This window comes from Rattus norvegicus, chromosome 10 (assembly GCF_036323735.1).
Source record: "Rattus norvegicus strain BN/NHsdMcwi chromosome 10, GRCr8, whole genome shotgun sequence".
Taxonomy (NCBI): domain Eukaryota; kingdom Metazoa; phylum Chordata; class Mammalia; order Rodentia; family Muridae; genus Rattus; species Rattus norvegicus.
The window spans coordinates 13,113,664-13,135,442 of record NC_086028.1 but is presented as its reverse complement, the minus strand read 5'-3'; the positions used below and the strand labels follow the sequence as shown (position 1 = coordinate 13,135,442).

Here is a 21,779-nt window from a genome sequence, read left to right as displayed (position 1 = left end):
CTTTTCACCACAAGGAACTGTTCTCGCCACCCCTTGTGTATGGGGATCAGAGGGCGACTTCCTTCAGGAGATGGTTCTGTCCTTCCACCATGTAGGTCCCAGGGATTGAATGCAATTTATCAGGTTTTGTGGCAAAGTGCCTTTAGCAACCAGCCTCACTGCCTGCTTTTTTTTTTTTTTTAAGATTTATTTATTTATTATAGATGAGTACACTGTAGCAGTCTTCAGACACACCAGAAGAGGTCATCAGATTCCATTACAGATGGTTGTGAGCCACCATGTGGTTGCTGGGATTTGAACTCAGGACCTCTGGAAGAGCAGTCAGTGCTCTTAACAGCTGAGCCATCTCTCCAGCCCACTGCCTGCTTTTTTCCTTCCTTCCTTCCTTCCTTCCTTCCTTCCTTCCTTCCTTCCTTTCTTCCTTCCTTCCTTCCTTTCTTCTTTTTTTTTTTCAGGGATGAATGATCTCTAAGACATGTGTCACACACACCCAGAGTGAGCAGGCCAGCTGTACATGGTTTTGTAACTGGACCCCCAGACCTTAGCACAACTAACTCCATGATGAAAGTGCCATTCAGGCCATAAAACTCAGACTGTAGAAAACATCCCTTGCCAAAGTGAAAACAAAGACCTGATTCACTAAAGCTCACAGTTCTGAGAAAGTCTCTAATGTACTCATCTTGCTTTTTTGGTTTTGGTAGTTTTGCTTCTGGCTAACTATTCTTGCTAACTGGGGAATGTTAGGGTATGGTTTTATGTTTAAAAGCTCAACCTGAAAAAGACTTGGGACTATACTGGGATCCTGATCATTGGTGTAGTCTCCTGCCGGCTACAATGTCTCCTTCAATAAAGACTTTCTGTTGGCTTAAACCTGTGCCCAAGTGGTCATTTCTTGTAGATATCCCACAACAGTTTATGCATTTGTGAAAGGGTTTTGCTATGTAGTTGAAATTGGTCTCAGACTTGAGATCTACCTCGGTCCCAGAAATCCTGTGATTATAGGCATCACGTCACACCAGACCTTCCTTTAAAAAAAATTAAAAAACAATTTGTGTGTATGAGTGTAGACTTCCAGTGTCTTCCTCAGTTACCAGCCATCTTGGCTTTTCACAGTGGGTCACTCACTGATCACGGAGCTCATTTGGCCAGCAAGTCTCAGGGATCCTCCTATATGTGCCTCCCTAGTGCTCGGGTTACAGGCACACAAAACTGAGGAAACTTTTATCATGGGTGGCGGGGATCAAAGTTGTACTTGATAAGCAAACACTTCACTGACTGAGCGATCTCCCCTCTACTGATTTAATTTTTTTTTAAAGTTTTATTCGAGATGCTGGACTTGAATCCAGGGTTTCCCTACACGCTAGGTAAAGTCTCCATCACTGAACTACTCTCCATGCCCTACTTCCCTTTCCAAAAACAGTTCACACTGTAAGTGAGCAAGTGTGCGTGGGACAGACATAAGTAGGTTCTGGAGGCTCAGTGGTAGCGCTGAACCTGTACGGATTTCCGATCTGGTTTCTGTTCTTGAAGGCTCTTTAATTTTTAGTACCCAGGCATTGAAGTGGCTCCAGCAGTCTCTACGCTCTCTACGAGTGGGCTCTCTCGCCGGCAGTCTCAGTTTCCTCCCGGGTAAAAGCCTACTATAGGGCAGCAACTTCCCAGCAATGCATCCTCATCGCGAGAATGGCGAGCTCGAGAAAGAGGGGCAAACCGGAAGTTGCGGTGGCAGCCGGACTGGAAATACGGGGACACCGGAGAGGGTGGTCTGCTTGGACAGGACTGCCTATGGAGAGCGCGCGAAAGAGTGGGTGGGCGGGGCCTGGAAGGACGAGGGGGCGGGGCCTCCAGCTTACAGCCAACCCTGGGCGCCTGCTGCGGAGTGTGGCGTGGCGGATCTAGGAGCTCCCCAGAAAGTGTGCTGCGGAGTGCAGAGCTCTTTGCAGGCGTAGAAGGCCTTTGCCCTTCTAAACCGGTGCTATCAAGGCTTGAGAGAGCACATCGCGGGGTCCCCTCCGCGTCTCTGGAAATGTCTGGTGGTCTTTGAAAATTTTAGTGATTCTTTTTTTCTTCTTTTCTATCTCCTCTTCCTCCTCCTTCAGTTAGTTCTTCAATACATAAACTAGGCTTGCCTGGAACTCAAAGATAACCGTCTGCCTCTGCCTCCCTAGCTCTGGGGTTAAAATGGGGTTAAAATGGGGTATTCCTCAGGTTCTCACTTGTTGAATATAAAAATCCTGAGCCAACATACAGGTGCTGGCAACAGAACCCTGCTTCTCTAAAAAGCAGCAAATTTTCTTAACTGAAGAGCTATTTCTGGAGCCCTCAATATATTGATTTTAGTATATTTTATTAACTCTTTGTAAATTGCATACAACGTATTTGGATCATCTTCACAGCCCCTCCCAGATCCACCACTGGTCCCCGTCCCCATCTTCCCAAATTCCTATCCTTTAAAGAAACAATTACACCTCAAGTTCAGCTATTCCTGCTGTTGTTGTTGTTGTTGTTCAGGTTGAGCTTGAACACGCTATGTAGTTCTGAATGACTTTGCATTTCTGATCCTCCTGCCTTCACTTTCCAGGTGCTGAAATTACAAATATTTATTACAATGCCTAGTTTATTTGGGGATGATCCAAATGAGGGCTTTGCAACTTCACTCTACCTTTTCTCCTCTCCAGAGTGCTGGGATTAAAAGTAAACACTATCGTGTCTGGCCTATCATTTTTCTTTATTTCCCTCAGGTTCTGCTATTTTCTTGTATGCTATCACTTTCCTTCCCAACGTCCCATGTCTGTATTGTCCTAGTCTCTAACTCTGCTTCGTGACCTTAATTAGTAAGTTATTTTCTTTTCACTTTATGATCCTTCTTCCTAGGTCTCATTACTCCTTGAGACCGTTGAGAGCAGCTCATGATTTATTTGCTGAACATGAGTGTCCTGTTCTCAGTCAAGCTCAGGTGACCTCAGGGTAGGACCCACCTCTCTGCACATCCTGTCCCTCAATATGCCTGCAATGGTCTCTTTTGTTGGTGGGGAACTTTCACCCAGGTACTGGGACACTCGGGGACCTTTGAGGCAACAAGGTCTACTCTCCAAGTGAGTTCCGCTGCCTCATATACGCCTCTGCTCCTCACGGGCTGAGCACAATATGTCATCTATTCTAGGCCCTCTTGGCATGTGTGAGCTTGTAGCTGTCTCAGGTTTGAAAATGGTATTAAGGGCTGGAGAGATGGCTCAGCGGTTAAGAGCACTGACTGCTCTTCCAGAGGTCCTGAGTTCAATTCCCAGCAACCACATGGTGGCTCACAACCATCTGTAAAGAGATCTGATGCCCTCTTCTGGTGTGTCTGAAGACAGCTACAGTGTACTTATATATAATAAAGGAATAAATCTTAAAAAAAAAAAAAAGAAAATGGTATTAAGTACATTCCTTTCACCTTGAGGATTCAGGCTCCTGGACAAACTAACCGGAGACAAACCCCAGTGTAAATTCATGCTTTATTTTGGCAGTAGAGTTAAGCCAGATGCCACAATTCCTCAAACATGATTTTTTTTTAAACATTTTATTTATTTATTATATATTATGATTACACTGTCGCTATCTTCAGACACACCAGAAGAGGTCATCAGACTCATTTCAGATGGTTGTGAGCCACCATGTGGTTGCTGGGATTTGAACTCAGGACCTTGGGAAGAGCAGTCGGTGCTCTTAACCACTGAACCATCTCTCCAGCCCGATTTTTTTAAATATATATCTCAATTCCTGTCCCCAGCTCCCCCCCTCTCTCTTTTATTTTTTACACATGTTTAACCTGCGTGTATGTGTGTGTAGCAGGTGTGTGTCTGGTGCTGGAGGAGGTTGGAAGGGCACATCAGATCCTCTGGGACTGGAGTTACAGACCATCGTGAGGCACCATGTGCTGAGAATCCAAGCTGGGTCCTCTGCAAGAACAAGTGTTCCTAACCACTGAACCACCTCCCAACCCCATGAGCATCATGAAGTCCTAGAGCAAAGTTACTAACTCCCGGCTACACAGGCCACTTACAAAGTTTATCATCGGTACAGAGCCTAGTGTTGCCAAATGTTCTGATGTTAAAAAATATCATGTGTGAGTGAGTGCACGTGTGTGTGCATGCGTGTGTGCTGGTGTGTGTGTATGTGTGTGTGAGTGCAGGTGTTAGAGAACAGCTTTGTGAAAATCTATTTCCTCTTTACACTTGTACGTGTTTTCTATAAATCAAACTCAAAACACCACACTTTCACAGCGAATACGTTTACTGTGGAGCCATCTCACCAAGCCAAATGTTCTGATTTTTAAAAAATTCAAATTTGGGGGCTGGAGAAATGGCTCAGTGGTTAAGAGCTCCGACTGCTCTTCCAGAGGTCCTGAGTTCAATTCCCAGCAACCACACAGTGGCTCACAACCGTCGGTAATGAATCTGGTGTGTCTGAAGACAGCTACAGTGTACTCATATATATTAAATAAATAAATAAATAAATAAATAAATAAATAAATAAATAAATTTTTAACAACAACAACAACAACAAAAATTCAAATTTGGCTGGGTGGTGGTGGTGCACACCTTTAATCCCAGCACAGAGGTAGGTGGATCTCTGTGAGTTTGAGGTCAGCCTGGTCTACAAAGGAAGTTCCAGGACCACCACCCCCGTCACCAACAGAACTGGCACGGTCACAGGGCTGGAAAGATAGATCAGTCATTCAAGTGACTGTCAACCAAGCACTGTGAGGATCTAAGCTCCATCCTTAGCAACCACACTAAAAGCCAGGCACAATGGCAATGTCTATAGTCCTAACGATGGGTGTGTGGGGACCTGGAGCTCGACAGCTATCGAGCGTAGACAACTTGCTGAGCTCCTGACCAATGAAGGACCCTGTCTCAAAAATGACCTGGCACAACTTTAATCTCAGCATTGGGAAACAGGGGCAGCCTGAAGCCTGGTCTACAAAGTGAGTTCCAGTACAGCCAGGGCCACAATCCTGTCTCAAAAAAATCAAAAATCAAAACAAAAACAATTCACCACCAACCAAAAAACATGGACAGCTCTTAGAGAGCCATGACTCAAGGCTGACCTCTGGTGCGTTCTCTCAATCTCTCTCTCTCTCTCTCTCTCTCTCTCTCTCTCTCTCTCTCTCTCTCTCCCCTTCACACACACACACACACACACACACACACACACACACACACACCTCAAGGGAATGCCAATCATTTAAAAATTATTTATTATATGTAAGTACACTGTCTCTGTCTTCAGACACACCAGAAGTGGGCATCTGATCACATTACAGATGGTTGTGAGCTACCATGTGGTTGCTGGGATTTGAACTCTGGCCCTCTGGAAGAGCAATCAGTGCTCTTAACCACTGAACCATCTCTCCAGACCTCTAATCATCTTTACTGGTGCAGTTAACTTTCACTTTACTCATTTTGTAAATCACTCACTAGAATGTAATCCTAAGGCCTGACACATGCGAGGAAAGTGCTCTACCATTAATCTGCTCCGCACCCTTTTTGTTTTTAAAACATTACTTTTAGACAGGTCTCACAGTTGCCCAGGCAGACCTTGAACTCATGACTCTCATGACTCAGTCTTCTGACTAATCAGAATTCCAACCCTGTGACATCCAGTCTAGCAAATTTAAAAGAAATCAAGCCCAGGGAACCCACATTACATACTTCTGTGCAAGGAACTAGGGTGAGTCCTTTTTGTCATTCATTTTTAAAGATGATTTCTTGCTACGTAGCCCTCATTTATGTGGACTTATATAGCTCACTCTGCCTGGCTTCAAATTTTCAGTAATCCTCTGCCTGAGCCTCCTGATGGCTGAGATTATAGGAACAAACCACCGCTCAGCTACTAGTATTTGCCTTTTGGGATGAAAAGTCCAGTCTCAGAAGACTTGGATGAGCCACAGCCAGCGGGCACAGGATGAATTCCTGTAGACCCCCCAGGAAGTTTACTTCCGGCGAGGCCATCATCCTAACACTCCTGTGCTCTGCCCCAAAGAGGGCAGAAGAGGGCATCAGATCCCATTACAGATGGTTGTGAGCCACCATGTGGTTGCTGGGAATTGAACTCATGACCTCTGGAAGAGCAGTCAGTGCTCTTAACCACTGAGCCATCTCTCCAGCCCTAAAAGCTCTTATTATTTTATTGTTCGTGTACAGGTATTTTGGTGTATATATGTTTGTGTGCCATGTGCATGCAAGACACTTGGAATTCAGAGGACGGTGTCAGATCTCCTAGGAATACCACCATGTAGGTGCTAGAGATTGAACATGGGTCTTCCAGAAGAGCAGCCGTTGCTCTAAACCTAAGAGCTATGGCTCCACCCCTCCGCCCCTCCCTCTGTCTTTAAAAATATACTATTTTCAGATCTCTGTGAGTTAGAGGACAGCATGGTCTACATAGTGAGATCCAGGGAAGCTAGGGTTATATAGTTGAGACAACAAATACATAATATCTTATTTAGATCTTCGAGAACTCTGTACAAGGTATCCACCATACCTCCCCCTATTCCTCTCAAATCCACCCTGGGTCACCACACACTTCTATTATGGAGACAGGTAGGCATCGGGATGGGCTACAGAGAGTCCCATCCTGTTTCCCAATTGCACTCAGTTCGAGCACTCGGTGACAATCTTGGAGGACCCAGAGGGCTCCAGAGTGTATGTGAGCTTCTGATGTGTGGATTGCGGGAGAGAATGGCTATGCCCCTTCCCGCTGGATATTTAGTACAACAATGTTGCTCTTTTAAGGATGACTGCAATGCTGTCTTTGAATCCTCAAACACTCAAGTCTGTCCGCAAATTTTTTTTTTTTTTGAGACAGGGTTTCTCTGTACAACCCTGGCTGTCTAGGAATTCGCTCTGTAGAAGAGGCTGGCCTGGAGCTAAAGGATTCAAGGATCCGCCTGCCTCTGCCACTTGAGCGCTGGGATTAAAGGCATGTGTCACAACGCTCGGTGCATCTTCTGTTTTTCTGCCTCATGTTCATAGATACCACTGGGTATAGTAATCACTGAGAGCCAGGACTGTAGATCTGACACTTTCTCCCAAACCAAAAGCAGGTGCAGCCGGGGATAGGGACCCCAGAACCGGAACTCTCTAACCTGGGAACCCTGTAAAGCTGCAGCTGAATGGGGGAATGGGATCTGGAAGGGACTTCCTGTTGCCCCTAATCCCAGCCTCCACCGGGCTTCCCCACCCGTTCAATTCTGGCTGCAGAGTCTCGTTTCACCCTCGGGAGGGGGCTCCACCCCCGGGGTCTCCTTTGCTTCCACCTTGGTGAGAAGGGGATGCTAGGGAAGGCACCTGGAAATCGGCCCGTGCCGTCAGCTTGCAGAAGGGAACAGGGTCAAAGGTGGAAGGCTGCAGGCTGGCAAGAGATGATGAGGGGGCTGGACCCAGGATTGGGAAGATGAGGATATAGCTCACCCTGACCATGACCAGGATGAACATCCCCAGATGGGAAGCTGCAGCATTGAGAGAACGGCTGGCAGTAGGCAGCTGATTTGTTTCAGGCGAAGCTCTGTCCAGCTGCGGGACACAGCATGCATCAACGCACTGGCGCCTCCTTGGTAGGCTCTTGGCAGAAGTTTCTGCACCTCATGACAGAAACCCTAATTTCCATTCAGCCCTCACTTTCCCTCACTGGCTGCACTGAGATTTGGGGCTCTTGCTTCAGTGACAAAGGGAACAGTACCATTCCTTTCAAAGAAACCAGAACATATTATTCACCACGGGGGGCTCTCTCCATAGGGGCTGGCAGACTTCATAATCACTGTGGTCAGGCATGCGGAGTGCGGGGCACTTCGGAAGTGTTCCGGACATACTGATTTCTTTCCTCTTTTCCAGGATCTTGGCTAAAAACCTGGAGGGGGCTCGATTAACAGGGGAGAGAACCATTTGCTGTTTTTCCTGGCTCAGAAGCGGAAAATGTCTGTAGACAGTCAAAGCATCGCGGCTACCGAGAACAAAGAGAAAACCCATGAGGTATTGTGGGATCCTAGCTAGGGAGGGATGCCTTGAACTGGAGGAGAGGATGTTTTCAAAACCGATATCTGGGCAAAAGGAAGCTTGGGAGTCACTGAGAATGGAGCTTCTAGATTGGCAGGGGTGTGGGAGAAGAGGTGGAATCATGGGAAATAGCTTCCAACCGATCTTTACAGTGTGACTGTTTTTGGGCTGTCCAGTCAGGGGCACAGCACCCACAGAACACAGGGAAGTTCCTACTTCCCACTTTCTTCCTTTTGGGCCACGCCTCCTCATGGTTCACCTCTCCGGGTCCAAGTTCTAAGTTCTAGTTCTGCCTGTAACTGTTGCCTGCCCATGTGTGGCATGTGTGTGCGTGCATGTGCATTTGTATGTGTGTGTGTGCGCATGTGTGTGTATGTGTATTTGTATGTGTGTGTGTGCGCGCATGTGTGTGTGTGTGTGTGGATGTGCATTTGTATGTGTGTGCGTGCATGTGCATTTGTGTGTGTGTGTGCACATGGGCATGTGTGTGTGTGTGTGTGTGTGTGTGTGTGTGTGTGTGTGTGAATGAGAGAGAGAACACAGACTTGTATGGTCCAGAGAGAGCATGACATTCCCTAGAGTTGGAGTTACAGGCTGCTCCAAGCTGTCCCACACAGATCCTGGGAACCTAACTCGGGGCTTCTGCAGCTGGAGTAAGTGCTCTTACTGTTGAAGCATTTTTCCAGTTCTGGTGCCTTTATTTTTTGTTTGTTTTCAGATAGTGCTGGGGATCAGACCTAGTGACCCTGACAAGCACTCTATTACTGAGCTCCTCCTGCCTGTGTGGGGGTGGGGGTGGGAGGGTGGGGCTGGAGGGGGAGAGAGAGGGGGGGGAACACTAAGGGCTACTCTCTGGTTCTCATGCACACTACAAGCAGTCTTCTACTAAGTTACATCTCAAGGTCTCTTTTGGCTTTTTTGTTCTGAAATAGATTTGCTAAGGTTTTTTTTTTTTTTTTTTTTTTAATGTGGCCTTGAACTTTCTTAGTAGCCATGGTTGGTCTTGAACAACTTGCTGTCCTTCTGTTTCAGCTTCCCATGTTGGCACTGCCAGACCTGACTGTACCTTCTCTTATCAAGATCACTGGATGTAGGGCTAAAGTTCCAATGATTTAATTCCTTCCTTCCTTCTTTTTTTTTTTTAAAGCATCTTTTTTTTTTTTAAGATTTATTCATTTATTATATATAAGTACACTGTAGCTGTCTTCAGACACACCAGAAGAAGGCATCGGATCTCTTTACAGATGGTTGTGAGCCACCATGTGGTTGCTGGGAATTGAACTCAGGACCTCTGGAAGAGCAGTCAGTGCTCTTAACCGCCGAGCCATCTCTCCAGCCCCCTTCCTTTCTTTTTGAGACAGAGTTGTTTTGTTGTTGTTGGGGTTTTTTTTTTGTTTTTTGTTTTTTGTTTTTTGTTTGTTTTTTTTTTTTTTGCATAGCCTTGGCTGTCCTAGAACTACCTCTGTAGAACAGGCTGGCCTTGAATTTACAGAGATCTTGAAATCAGAGTGTTGAGATTAAAAGCATGAGCTACCACTACTGGGCTCCAATGATTTAATTTCAAGATTGGCAACTTAATTTTCTCTGTAAAAGATCTTTCTTTAAATCAGGTCGCATTCTTCGTTTTGTTTTGCTTTTAGACAGGGTCTCATGTAGCTTAGAACTGCTTCTGTAGTCAACCAAGGATGACCTTGGTCTCCTGATCTCCCTGCTTCCACCTCCCAGAGGTTGGAATTACGAGCCTGTGCCACTACTCCTGACCTAAAATAAAGTTACATTTATAGCTGACAGAGATTTGGGGGTGGGGTGCATTTAACCCAGTACATTTAATTTTCTCCTATATTAAGAAAGCAGTCTACAGTGCTGTGTGCAGTATGAGGCTTGAGTGGACAGGTGGCAACTGCTTTCAGGGTGTCATCCCCAGACACTGTGGTGTGGGTTGACATTTTCCATCTCCCACTGCCTGTCCTTGCTAGGGTGAGCCTGGATATGAAGAGAGGCCAGGTCTTTAAGGTGTGCCTTGTGTTTGTATGTGCCTGGGTCTCTCTGCTGGATCTGCAGCCCAATGCTGATAGGGACTGTGATTCCCAGGTTTCAGGTAATGGGCAACCCTGTGGAGACTTGCTCTCTGGGCAGGAGGAGACAGTGCCCTTGGAAGCCTCTCAGGAGTCAACACATGTTAAGGCAGAGCCGTGCTGTGAAAGGGCATCACCGGAGGACAGGACTCCAGGAACACGGGGCTCTAAGGACAAAGCCCCTTTCCTGCCTGGTGGAGGTAAGACAAGTGCTGCTTTCTTGTGGAGGCATCCTGGGGAGGGTTGAGGGTTTTACCAAGGGATGGAGGGGCCAGATTTCTAGCTGCCTCCTGGTAGCTTTAGAGTGAGTGACCCGCTTCTTGGGTTAAATCCAGGGTGAGGTTTGTGGTAGCTGGGGAGCGTCAAGGTCCAGCAGAATGCTGGCTGCTCTGAGGACCCTGTCTTCCTACAGTTCTTCCTTCGCCCTGGATTCCCATACTGTCCCGAGGGGGACGGACCAGAGAGCGACAGGTGGCCGCGGCGCTCCTCACTGCCTGGTCCCAGGTGAGTGACTCCCAAGGGTCTGCAGCTGCCCCAGGACAGGGGCCAGCCTCTTCCCGTCATCACATGCTGCCCTCTTCTGTAGTTGGCTCAGCACATGACTCCAGAAGGCTGCTCCCCCTGTAACGTGGCGTCAGAACCTACTGCCCGTGACTTGCTAAAGTGCTGCCAGGGCCACCCGAGAGGCCTTGCCTGTGCGCGGGGCTCCTAGCAGTCCTGAGCAGCTGATGGAGAAGTGGAGGCAGCAGAGAGACTTCTGTCATTATGAACACCCCTCTGAGGGATGAGCATAGGGTAGAGGCTCTGCGAGGGCCTGACTTTTCACTGTGTACCCGAAAACGCTGCCTTGCTCCTGACCATCCTGGGGTGGTACTTCTGACCAACCATCAAATCCAAGTGATGGGGTTCCTGGTGGGTGGCAGCTTGAAGGCCTGGTCTTGTCACACACCTTGGAGTTGCCATGTTTTTTTTATCATGTCCGCAGCAAACCCTGAATAGTACTGTTGTCATGTTGTCTCAGATGCCGGTGACCTTTGAGGATGTGGCTCTGTACCTCTCCCGGGAGGAGTGGGGAAGACTGGACCACACACAGCAAAATTTCTACAGAGACATACTACAGGGCAAAAATGGGCTGGCTTTGGGTAAGGCTCATCTGCAATGGCTTCCTGTGTCCTCCAGAGTGTTGGAGGCTGCCCCGTCATTGCCTCCCTGCCCACACCTTACCTGCCCCTTTCTCTCTTGTTTATCTGGACAGCACTGCTCTGCAGAACCTTCCACACAGAGGGACATGTTTGCTTCTGTCCTAGGACAGTGACCACAAGCCAGGTGCCTGTTGAGTTCTAGAAAGAAGATATGGGGCTTAACTTTAAACTATGTTTGGTCAACTTAGATTGGAATTTGAATAGCCAGTGTTGGGTGCTGTGGTCACATCTGTAAGCCCAGCAGTAGGGGCAGAGGCAAAGGCTAGGGCACTAATGCTTACACAGGGAGCGCCAGGCCTGCCACAGCCAAGCAGTGAGGCTTTGTCTCAACGGAGATTTATAAAGGAAGAGGCAGCCGTGCAGGTTAGTAGCTGCAGCACTGCCCAGTGTCGGCTTGGAATGTTGTTCCTTCTTTCCCTGCATTCATATCACAGATTATTCACCTCAGCCTCCCAGCTCCAGATGTGTCTGCTCATCTGGAGGCTCCCTGGTCAGATGCGCCATCAGCCGCCCTCCCAGATCCTTGAGGCACTGCAGCTGCTTCCAAGAACCCACAGGACAAGCTTGCTCTCCAGGGTGGGAAGGGCCGTGTCGAAGTCCAAGCTTTTGACCCCTCAGTTTCAAACTGATCTTGACAGAATTTGATGATGCCTTCAGCTGTCCATTGTTATCCACCCACCCATCCATCCATCTATCTGTCCATCCAGCCATCCGTCTATCTGTCCATCCATCCCTCTATCTGTCCATCCATCTTATCTATCCATCTGTCCATCCGTCCATCTGTCTTTCTGTCCATGCATCCATCCACTCATCCATCCGTCCATCCACCCATCCATCCATCTATCTGTCCATCCATCCGTCTATCCATCCATCTATCCATCCATCCACTCGTCTATATGTCCATCCATCCATCCATCCATCCATCCATCCATCCATCCATTATTTAAATTTACTAGTTAAGGTGGAATCCCTGAGCCTAAGCAGTGTGTGTGTGTGTGTGTGTGTGTGTGTGTGTGTGTGTGTGCATGAGAGAGAGAGAGAGAGAGAGAGAGAGAGAGAGAGAGAGAGAGAGAGAGATATTGAGAGAATGCACCAGATGTCAGCCTTGAGTCATGGCTCTCTAAGAGCTGTCCATGTTTTTTGGTTGGTGGTGAATTGTTTTTGTTTTGATTTTTGATTTTTTTGAGACAGGATTGTGGCCCTGGCTATCCTGGAACTCACTTTGTAGACCAGGCTTCAAGCTGCCCCTGCTTCCCAATGCTGGGATTAAAGTTGTGCCAGGTCATTTCGTTTTGCTTGTTTGGTTGGTTTCTGAGACAGGGTCCTTCATTGGTCAGGAGCTCAGCTGTCTGCGCTCGATAGCTGTTGAGCTCCAGGTCCCCACACACCCATCGTTAGGACTACAGACATTGCCATTGTTTTTAATGTGGTTGCTAAGGATGGAGCTTAGAGCCTCACAGTGCTTTGTTGACAGGCACTTGAATGACTGTTCTCTTTCCAGCCCCGTGACCATGCCAGTTCTGTTAGTGACGGGTGTGGTGGTCCTGAGACCACCCATACTAGGCACACCAGTACCACATCCAGTACCCCACTCCTGTAATTTCCTTAGGTTTGCTTACCAGCCATTGCTAGCATTTGCCAGGGCTCAAACCAACAAGTCCAAGCAAATCCTGGAGATTAGAGGGAATTTAGCACTCAACTGGGTCATGACCTAGCAAATTCCTTTCCTTCCTTGAGGCATGGGAGCCATAGCTCTCTGCTCTTACTGACCACACAGAACTCCTCAAGGACACAGCACATGAGTCCTGTGGTTGTCAGTGTCCCAGTCTCTCTGCCTAAGAACTGATTCCCCCAAATGCAAGTGCAGGAGTAAGGTGGTTCTCTGTGGTTCTTACTGTTGGGCCCACCGACTGTCCGCCATGATGAGGCTCCTGCTGAGCCCAGCAGTCTCTGCTCCTCACTCTTGAGTTCTGTTATTTGCTCAGGGGAACAGAGATAGGGCCAAACACTGGGAGAGGATGCACTGTCAACACAGGAACTTGTTTATTTTACTTTACTTTTATGTGGTGCTAGGGGATGGGACTCAGGGCCTCTCACATATAGCCCATGTAGCTCAGGCTAGCCTTAAACTCCTGATCTTCCTTCCTCCACCTCCTAAGTGGAATACCAAAATTATGCCACCAAGCCTGGAATCGTTTGAAGTTTGAGTACTAATCTGTTGAGATAGTATCACTATGTGTTAGGCGGGGCTTGAGCTCAGCCTCCCTGGTTTTGCCTTAGGTTTCTAGGTGAAGGGTTCCCCCCCTTTTGCCTTACAGCGTTGAGTCAGGGTAGAGATGGATCACAATGGGTGGAGTCCAATTGGGGGATGACCCTACTGCTGGGCAGTCCCAGAAGTTCAGCTTTTCTTTCTGGACAGGGTTTCCCTTCAGCAGACCTTTCTGGGTCCCCCAAGTTGAGGGGAAGGGCCAGGCGTCAAGCTCCAGCAGGATCACAGGAGCTGAGGAGAGGAGAGACCTTGGTTCAGGTGAGGGCCTTAGCCAATGTTAAGGTTTGGGGATCCCCTTATGGATATGCATGCAAGGGTCTCCAGACCCCTCTACTGCTAGAGGGTGGCTATTGCCTTGAGGGTCCCCTAGTTTCCCCTTGCCTGTTCCTGTCTCCAAGAATCTAGCTCCTGGTCTTTTTTTTTTAAGCTCTGCCCTCTCATTCTGTGAGCTCTCCAGAAGTTTATCTTCAGCGGCAGCCTTTTTTTTTTTTTTTTTACAGGAGCTATGGAAATGGGGAAAATGGTGCCAACCCTGGCGGTTGCCACCCTAGAGGACACAAAACCCATAAGGACTAGGGCCAGATGGGCCCCGGGGGAAGACCCGAAGTATGGTCAACAAGTGGCTAGTGGTCCGGCTACAGAGTTGGCCAGAGACACCGGGGAAGCTAGTCAGCTAAAACCAGCCCCATCTGAAGCACATCCTCTCAAGACCCCAGAGTACAGAGGCCCAGAGAAACCCAGTGAGCGGGAGGAGGCCCTGACAAGTGGCGAAGAGAGTCTGGTACCCGACAGCGACACTGGCAAGAAGACATACAAGTGCGAACAGTGCGGCAAGGGCTTCAGTTGGCACTCGCACCTGGTGACACACCGGCGCACGCACACGGGCGAGAAGCCTTATACCTGCACGGACTGCGGCAAGCGCTTCGGCCGAAGCTCACACCTCATCCAGCACCAGATCATCCACACGGGCGAGAAGCCCTATACCTGCCCCTCGTGTTGGAAGAGCTTCAGCCACCACTCCACGTTGATCCAGCACCAGCGCATCCACACCGGTGAGAAGCCCTACGTGTGCGACCGCTGTGCCAAGCGCTTCACCCGCCGCTCGGACCTAGTCACACACCAGGGCACTCACACCGGCGCCAAGCCCCACAAGTGCCCCATTTGCGGCAAGTGCTTCACCCAGAGCTCTGCCCTGGTCACGCATCAGCGCACCCACACTGGCGTCAAGCCCTACCCGTGCCCGGAGTGCGGCAAGTGCTTCAGCCAGCGCTCCAATCTCATCGCACATAATCGCACGCACACGGGCGAGAAGCCCTACCACTGCCTCGACTGTGGCAAGAGCTTCAGCCACAGCTCGCATCTCACTGCTCACCAACGCACCCACCGTGGCGTGCGACCCTACTCCTGCCCACTCTGCGGCAAGAGCTTCAGCCGCCGCTCCAATCTGCACCGGCACGAGAAGATCCACACCACTGGACCCAAGGCTCTGGCCATGCTCATGCTGGGGGCAGCGGCGGCGGGAGCACTTACAGCCCCTCCACCTGCTCCTACTTAAAAGCCTGAGAAAGAGCAGTGAGAACACCCAGGGAAGCTGGGACAGCCCCGCCGATGCCTAGGGCCCTGGGAAGACGCTGGGCCCTAGCGAGTGGGATGATAGACTAGGAGGTGCTACTTCTGGCACCAGGTGGGCATGGTAACGTGGGAGGAGCCAGGGCTAGAAGGGCGGGCACTCTAGCTGCAGATTAAAGGCCTGGATTTCAAGCTGTGCCCTGTGGCTATGTCTGCCTGGTGCTTGAGCTGATCTCTGAGTATCGGGTAGCTCTTGGTTCCACCAGAGGTTATCCTTGTTCAAGTAACCCTGAGTCACCACTGTTGGCCTAGGAAGCCTCTCTTCCCTAACTTTGAATTGGGTCACAGACTCTTTTGTCAGATGTCTGTTCCAGAACATTAGGACCTTTTTTTAAGGCAACAATATTTGAGTCGGGTATAGTGGCACACTCCTTTAATAAAGTGAGTGCAGGACAGCTAGGACTGTTACACAGAGACCCTGCCTCAAAAACCAAATCACAGTTAGTAGTAGTAGTAGTAGTAATAATAATAATAATAATAACAATTATTATTATTATAATTATAATAAAAATAAAAAATTGTTGTGGTTGTCGTTAGTATCTATACGCGTGTACGGACGTGTCACAGTGCACCTGTTGAGGTCAGAGGACTACTCATAGCATCTATTCTCTACCATGTGGATCCCAGGTATGTAACTCAGGCTGTCCTAGGCGTCTTTACCGACTGAGCCATCTCACCCAGGTCTTGTTTGTGTGAGACCTAGGGTAGCATGAACTGCTATGTAATGGATGCTTTTTGCCTCTCCCTTCTAGGTACTGGGATTACAGGTGAAAGCCGTCCGGCTCAACCTGAGACCAAAAGCTTCTAAGTTCAGGTTTGCCAACCTGAAGTAAGCCAGTTACTTCTGAAACTGTAAAGCAGGAGAAAGGAGTCCCTTCAGTTGGCATGTCCCGGAGGCGCTTGGCACTCCCTGAGCCCTGGACTCTTCTGTGGCTCATAACCACCAGTACCTCCAGTGCCGGGGTTTTGATGATGCTTACCGGTCTCTGCAGGCACCTGCACACGCATGCACACATAATCATCACATATCTCACACATAATCAAAACATTAAAATTTTCTTAAAGATGCTTTATTTGGCTGGGTGGTGATGACGGCACACACCATTTACCAACACTTGGGAGGTAAAAGCAAATGGATCTTTGAGTTCAAGGCCAGCCTTGTCTATAGAGAGAGTTCTAGGACAGCCAGGGTTCCACAGAGAGAGACTCTGTCTGGGGAAAAAAAAAAGTTTCATTTAGACAGGATCTCAAGTATCTGAAGTTGTCCTGGAACTCACTGTCGAGTCAGAGATGACCTTGAACAACTGGTCATCCTGCCTCTGCCTCACAGATGCGAGAACTACAGATATGCGCTACCATGCCTGGCTCGATGGTTATTTCTCAGAAGAGGCCTGAAAGACAGACTGCTCCCCTAGTTTGTTTATGCAGACGACTGTCACTTAGCCAGCAATGGGATCTCTTTGTGTGGCTCAGTGTGAGGGACAGAGGAGGCCTCTCTCCTGAAATGGGCTTCTCTCCCAGAAACTCTTTAATGAAGGTAGGGGCTGCCTGCAAAGCCGTGTTAAGTGCACGGGAACGGACTCACACTGACTCACTTCCACAATGGGTGCTGTTGGCTGTGATTTCAGCTCCTCAGGCTGTGTGGTGGCGCATTTGGATGTGTGGTGACGGCAGGGACAGATTACGCATGAGTACCTTCAGAAGAAACGGGCACCTTTAACAAAGAACAAATACGAGGAAGTGGTAGTGTCGCGTGACGGAAGGAACTGATGATTTGGTGGGTGATGGGGTGCCCTGAAAGGACAGGAAGCCTGAGCCGGGTCTTGATGTCGGGGTGGAGCTTCGGGGGCTCATGGAGCGCTGCTGAACGCCTGGTTTACTAGTGTGATTTTGAGAGCGAACAGGTTTTCTTCTGAGTTTCCTGCTCACGGTTCGGGTGAAAGCTGTCTTTGTCCTGCGGAGGTGGAAACATGGACACTGCTCTGGCCAAGAACAGCTCCCCAGAATTTTCCGCTGGCAACAGGTCAGGAGTCTGAGGGTGCTTTTTCCACACCAGGGGCCCTGCCCTCCGCTGTCTTTAGTTGGTCGGTTGCCAGGGAGACGGGCACGAGAAAAACCAGCCAATCACCGCCGACCCAGCAACTTTTCCTTTTCCTTACTCCCGCTACCACCACCACCACCCCCGTCCCCCCTCACAAAGCTGCGCTGTGGTCCAGACAACAGTTCTAGGCTACGTAGTTCAGAACTCGTCCGGTTTTCAGTTCTTCAGGGTGATAAGCAGACGAACCACTGACTCCCTCCAGCGCCACTAGCTAGGGCTCTTAGCCCTGTACCCCTGGCTGGCCCCCATGTAGAGACCAGGCTGGACTAGAATTTCTGCCTTTTACGTGCTGGGATTACAGGTGTGTGCTACTACACCTGTATGTAAATATATTCAGGTATGTTTTAAATTTTGCCTTCAAATGGTTTGCACATTTCGGTGCAGGACGTGTATATTCATATTAGAGGTGGCATATTCTTTAGAAAAAACCCAGCTGATTATAGAAATATACATTTACTTGCCAGGCAGTGGTGGTACACGCCTTTAATGCCGGCGCTTGGAGGCAGAGTCAGGCAGATCTCTGAGTTTGAGGCCAGTTTAGGCAACAGAGCAAGTTCCACAACAGCTAGACAGCTAGGGCTACACAGAGAAACTGTCTCGAAAAAGAAATATATATATATATATATATATATATATATATATATATATATATATATATTCATTCCAAGTGTGATCTTTTCCTCTTTTTCTTTCCTTCCTTTCTTCCTTCCCTCCTTTCCTTCTTCCTTCTTGTAATGATGATTGATGATGATGATGATGATTTTTTTTTTTGGAGACAGGATTTCTCTACATAGTCCTGACTGCCCTGGAACTTACTATGTAAACCAGGCTGGCCTTGAACTCACAAATATCAGCCTGCTTTTGCCTACCAAGTGTTGGGAGTAAAGGCAGCATTTGTTATGCGGAGCACTTCCAAAGTTGACAGACTTCTTGCTTGTGATTGATCATGAATGAGTCTGCCGACATCTGTCTTCGTTTTCAATTAAGCTGTGAGTTATACTCTACAAGCTCCTCCGCTCATGCATGCGTTCTTGAGAGACTGTCCTAGCCTTAGTCAGACAGGTACCGTGTCCATAAACTTGCCATGTAAGCATTTGTGGCATTGTTTATCTTCCTGGAATTGGTCTTGCTTTGTGTTGCTGAAGACACAGAGAAAATACACTCGCTCCCTGACGTAGTATTGACCAGCGGCCCTTTCATACCTATCTGCCTTTCCTATAGTCATCCTCACCCCCCAGTTGTGGTTCCCACGTTGCTCTACCACTGAGCAAATCCCCAAACCCTGCAATTTTCTTTCTTGTGCGCATGATTACTTGCCTTTATGTAAGTCTGCGCCACGTGCGTGCCTGATACTGACGGAGGCCAGGAGAGGGCGCCAGAGCCCTGGAACTGGAGCTACAGACAGTTGTTAGCCGCTAGTAGGCGCTGAAAATTGATCCTAGATCCTCTGGAAAATCGACTAGTGCTCTAATGGCTGAGCTGTCTCTCTAGCCCTGGAAGCGCTTGCTCTATCTCTGTACAGATATACACAGTAACACACTGAAATAGAACGGAACCTATCTACTTTGGGCAGAGTCACCTTAAGGGAAGGCACTGGTACACTAATCAACGGATGGCTTCAAAACCAACTCATAGGTGATGCCAAGTAAGAGGAGTGTGCATTCCTTTAAATATAGCTATGGGTAAATACTAAAGTGACACACACCTTTAATCCCGACACTCATGGGGCTGAGGTAATTGCAGATCCGTGAATTCCAGGTCAGCCGGTTTACATAGCAAGCTGCGGGCCATCCAGGACTACACAGAAGGTTCCATCTAAAAAAGAAAAAGAAAGAAAAGAAATAATTCGAAACCTTAAACAAACAATCACAAGAACAAACCCAAAACCTTGCCACTCAAATCAAGTACACCTTGGCTTGACCTTGGCTCTCTGGCTGAAGTCTGGATTGCTGGGGGTTGCCGCGGTGTTCTTTGTATTTTGATGTTAATTTTGCTTCCCCTGGAGGGGCTGCCTGGGATGTGGAGTGAATCAGGTGACTTCATCGGAAACTCTCCCCATTTTAACTTGAAAAATAAAGGCTAGAGCTCGTGATTGGGCAGCGGAAGGGAAGGGAAGGTAGAGCTGAAAAGTTTTAGAGAGAAGGGAGGAGAGAGAAGGGGGAAGGACGGACTGAGAAAGGAAGAGAAGGAGGAGAGGGAAGAGAAGGAAAATGGAGCAGAAGCACGTGGCCCAGAGAAACTGCAAGTGATAAGGGATCCCATAGCTGGGATTGGAGAGGTGTAGTGGTGGATCTGCCCAATCTAGGTGCACAGCTTGTGTTCATATTAACTGAGTTGTATCTTCTTTGCACAGGCTTATTTGGGTTGGAGTGTTTGCAGCAACAGTGGATCATCATTGTGTCAGCTGAAAGCATCCGGTGGATGTCCCTAATTTCTTCTGATTGCATATGCATGGCACAGATAAAGGGTCTTTCAGTGGTTATGGTATTTTTTGCCTGCGTGTGCATGTGCGTTGTTCGTGTGTGTGTGTGTGTGTGTGAGAGAGAGAGAGAGAGAAAGAGAGAGAGTGTTCATGCCAGAGGTCAACCCCTCAGATGTAATCTTTTTGAGATAGAATCTCTCACTGGGACTGGAGCGTGCTGTGTCCCAGCTTTGTGGACTGAGTTGTCTCTCCAACCCTGAATCTTGGTTAATGTGGCTCACTTTCTTGTGAACCACCCGAGCCTCCTTGAGGCAGAGACCTACTGTGATATTATTGTACTTTATTTTATCTCCAGGCACCTGAGTTGTATTTGTTCAAGGTGAATGATTCCAGAGAAGAGGTAATTACAATCTCTTCTGGCCCGGATCCTTATTTGTTTAAACAGTGTTCACTGAGGTGGATGGCCAATGAGGCCAAGTCATGGAACCTCAGAACCTGGGTGCAGAGAATCTGGAACCTCCGGAACTAAGTCGGCCAGGAGAGGCCGGTACCAAGCCTCCACCCGCCTCAAGGAGTCTCCTGCAGAATTGCTAGTCACCCTGACCTGGCTTCTGTTTTGTTTTGAGACAAGGTTTCTCTTGTGTAGTCCTGGCTATCTTAGAGCTGGATCCGTAGAGCAGGCTGGCTTTGAACTCACAGAGATCCATCTACCTCTGCCTCCTAAGTGCTGGGATTAAGGGCATACACCACCACCTGGCTGACTTTGTTTTTATAATTTTTATTTCCTGTGCATCTTTTTGTCTTTGTCTCACTCCCTAAGTATGTGGCTCAGAGGACAACTTACCAGAATTACTTTTCTCCTCCCACCATGTGGGTTCTGGGGATGGAACAAAGGTGTCTTTACCTGGAAAGCCATCTCACAGGTCCTTTCTTTGCTCTGGAAGTTTTACCCTCCCAGTCCCTCTGTGGCAGATAATGAAGGACAGGCTGCAGGGCTTTATACTCTGCTCCTCAGGTCCTCACTGTGGACAGGCAGACTCTTCTCATCACAACTTCTTAGTTTACTTGCCCTGGAGACTCCATCTGCAGTGCAGGGCTGTGTGAGGATTAAAAAAGATCATGTCTTTGCCTGCCAGCAAGTAAACAATACAGGTATCCGGTTGTGATTCTGCAACAGACTCTGAAAACCAGGTAGACAGAAGGTCAGCGCCAGCTTCTTTTGATTCTCTGCCTCTGGCCTATGTTAAGGTTAGATTCTGTCAAGGAGAAAGCGGGGAGGGTGTTTAATGGAAGTTGGACTTTTTGAATTCCAAAAGGCTGTCTCAGAACTTAGAACCTGTCACTGGCAGTGTTCAACCAGACCACAGCACTGTGTGACGTCCTTTGTTTTCTTCTCAAAACCCTGATTTAAAAAAAAAAAAGGGCTCCCAAAATCGAATAAGTCAGACGACACAAGATCTGTAGGAGAGAGTTATGTCTCACCATCTATGCAGCCCTGAAGCTTGTAAGATGCTGGCCCCGGCGCTGTGGGAGAGCGTGACCAACACTGCCACCTTGTGGCCGCGGCCGGAGGAGCTGGTAGGACCAGCCCAAGCCATTCTGGCTTCTTGGAGTTGCGCCTCTTTATTTCAGTGCCTCTTGAGCCCTCCTGCACGCACCCCGACGCCCTCCCTTTGTTTTGCTACTGTAGATGGTGTGGTCTCGTCCATGGGCGGAGGGTGTGTGTGTGTGTGGGGGGGGTGTTGCTCACTGTTATAAGAGTGAGTTCTTTGCATTTTATTTCTTTAGATCGATGGAAAACAAAAGAAAGAGGACTAACAATACTTTTTGAGCAGCCGATGTTTTATGTGGCCTCTGCAAAAAGTCCTAAGGGGTGAGGTTTGCCTCTTAAAAACTGAGACAGGGGAGATGAAGGATGGATGTGTGGATCCAGAGGGGCCGGCAGCTGGCAGGAGGGAGGGAGCTTTGTGCTGGATTTGGAAGGAATACCGGAAGCTTTGAAGGGTGGTGTGGAAGTGAGCAGTGGAAGGGTTTAGAGCAAT

At 48.5% G+C, this 21,779-nt stretch overlaps 1 protein-coding gene and 1 long non-coding RNA gene across 11 annotated transcripts; one reads left to right on the top strand and one right to left on the bottom strand.

Annotated features, from left to right (window-relative positions):
- The first annotated feature begins 7,158 nt into the window (after positions 1 to 7,158).
- On the top strand, positions 7,159 to 15,736 carry Zfp13 (zinc finger protein 13). 8 transcript variants are annotated; one of them, XM_063268540.1, is made up of 7 exons: positions 7,159 to 7,307; positions 7,878 to 8,015; positions 10,131 to 10,314; positions 10,527 to 10,618; positions 11,136 to 11,256; positions 13,736 to 13,843; positions 14,086 to 15,736. In XM_063268540.1, exons 2-7 carry the CDS (start codon positions 7,959 to 7,961, stop codon positions 15,138 to 15,140), a joined length of 1,617 nt encoding a protein of 538 aa, XP_063124610.1. In that variant the 5' UTR covers positions 7,159 to 7,307; positions 7,878 to 7,958; the 3' UTR covers positions 15,141 to 15,736. The 8 variants fall into 8 exon arrangements, with proteins under 8 accessions (XP_063124610.1, XP_063124609.1, XP_063124613.1 ...); XM_063268539.1 differs by having other exon boundaries at positions 11,100 to 11,256; XM_063268538.1 differs by having other exon boundaries at positions 7,186 to 7,600; positions 11,100 to 11,256.
- A 532-nt stretch (positions 15,737 to 16,268) lies between these two features.
- LOC120095040 (uncharacterized) lies at positions 16,269 to 21,171 on the bottom strand. Of its 3 annotated transcripts, XR_005490042.2 has the most exons (4): positions 20,642 to 21,171; positions 19,021 to 19,130; positions 16,810 to 16,928; positions 16,269 to 16,426 (listed from the first exon to the last, which is right to left on the bottom strand). It is a non-coding gene; the product is annotated as an uncharacterized LOC120095040 (long non-coding RNA). The 3 variants fall into 3 exon arrangements; XR_010055532.1 differs by lacking the exons at positions 19,021 to 19,130; positions 20,642 to 21,171 and having other exon boundaries at positions 16,800 to 17,451; XR_010055531.1 differs by lacking the exons at positions 19,021 to 19,130; positions 20,642 to 21,171 and having other exon boundaries at positions 16,810 to 17,451.
- Between the last annotated feature and the right edge of the window lie 608 nt (positions 21,172 to 21,779).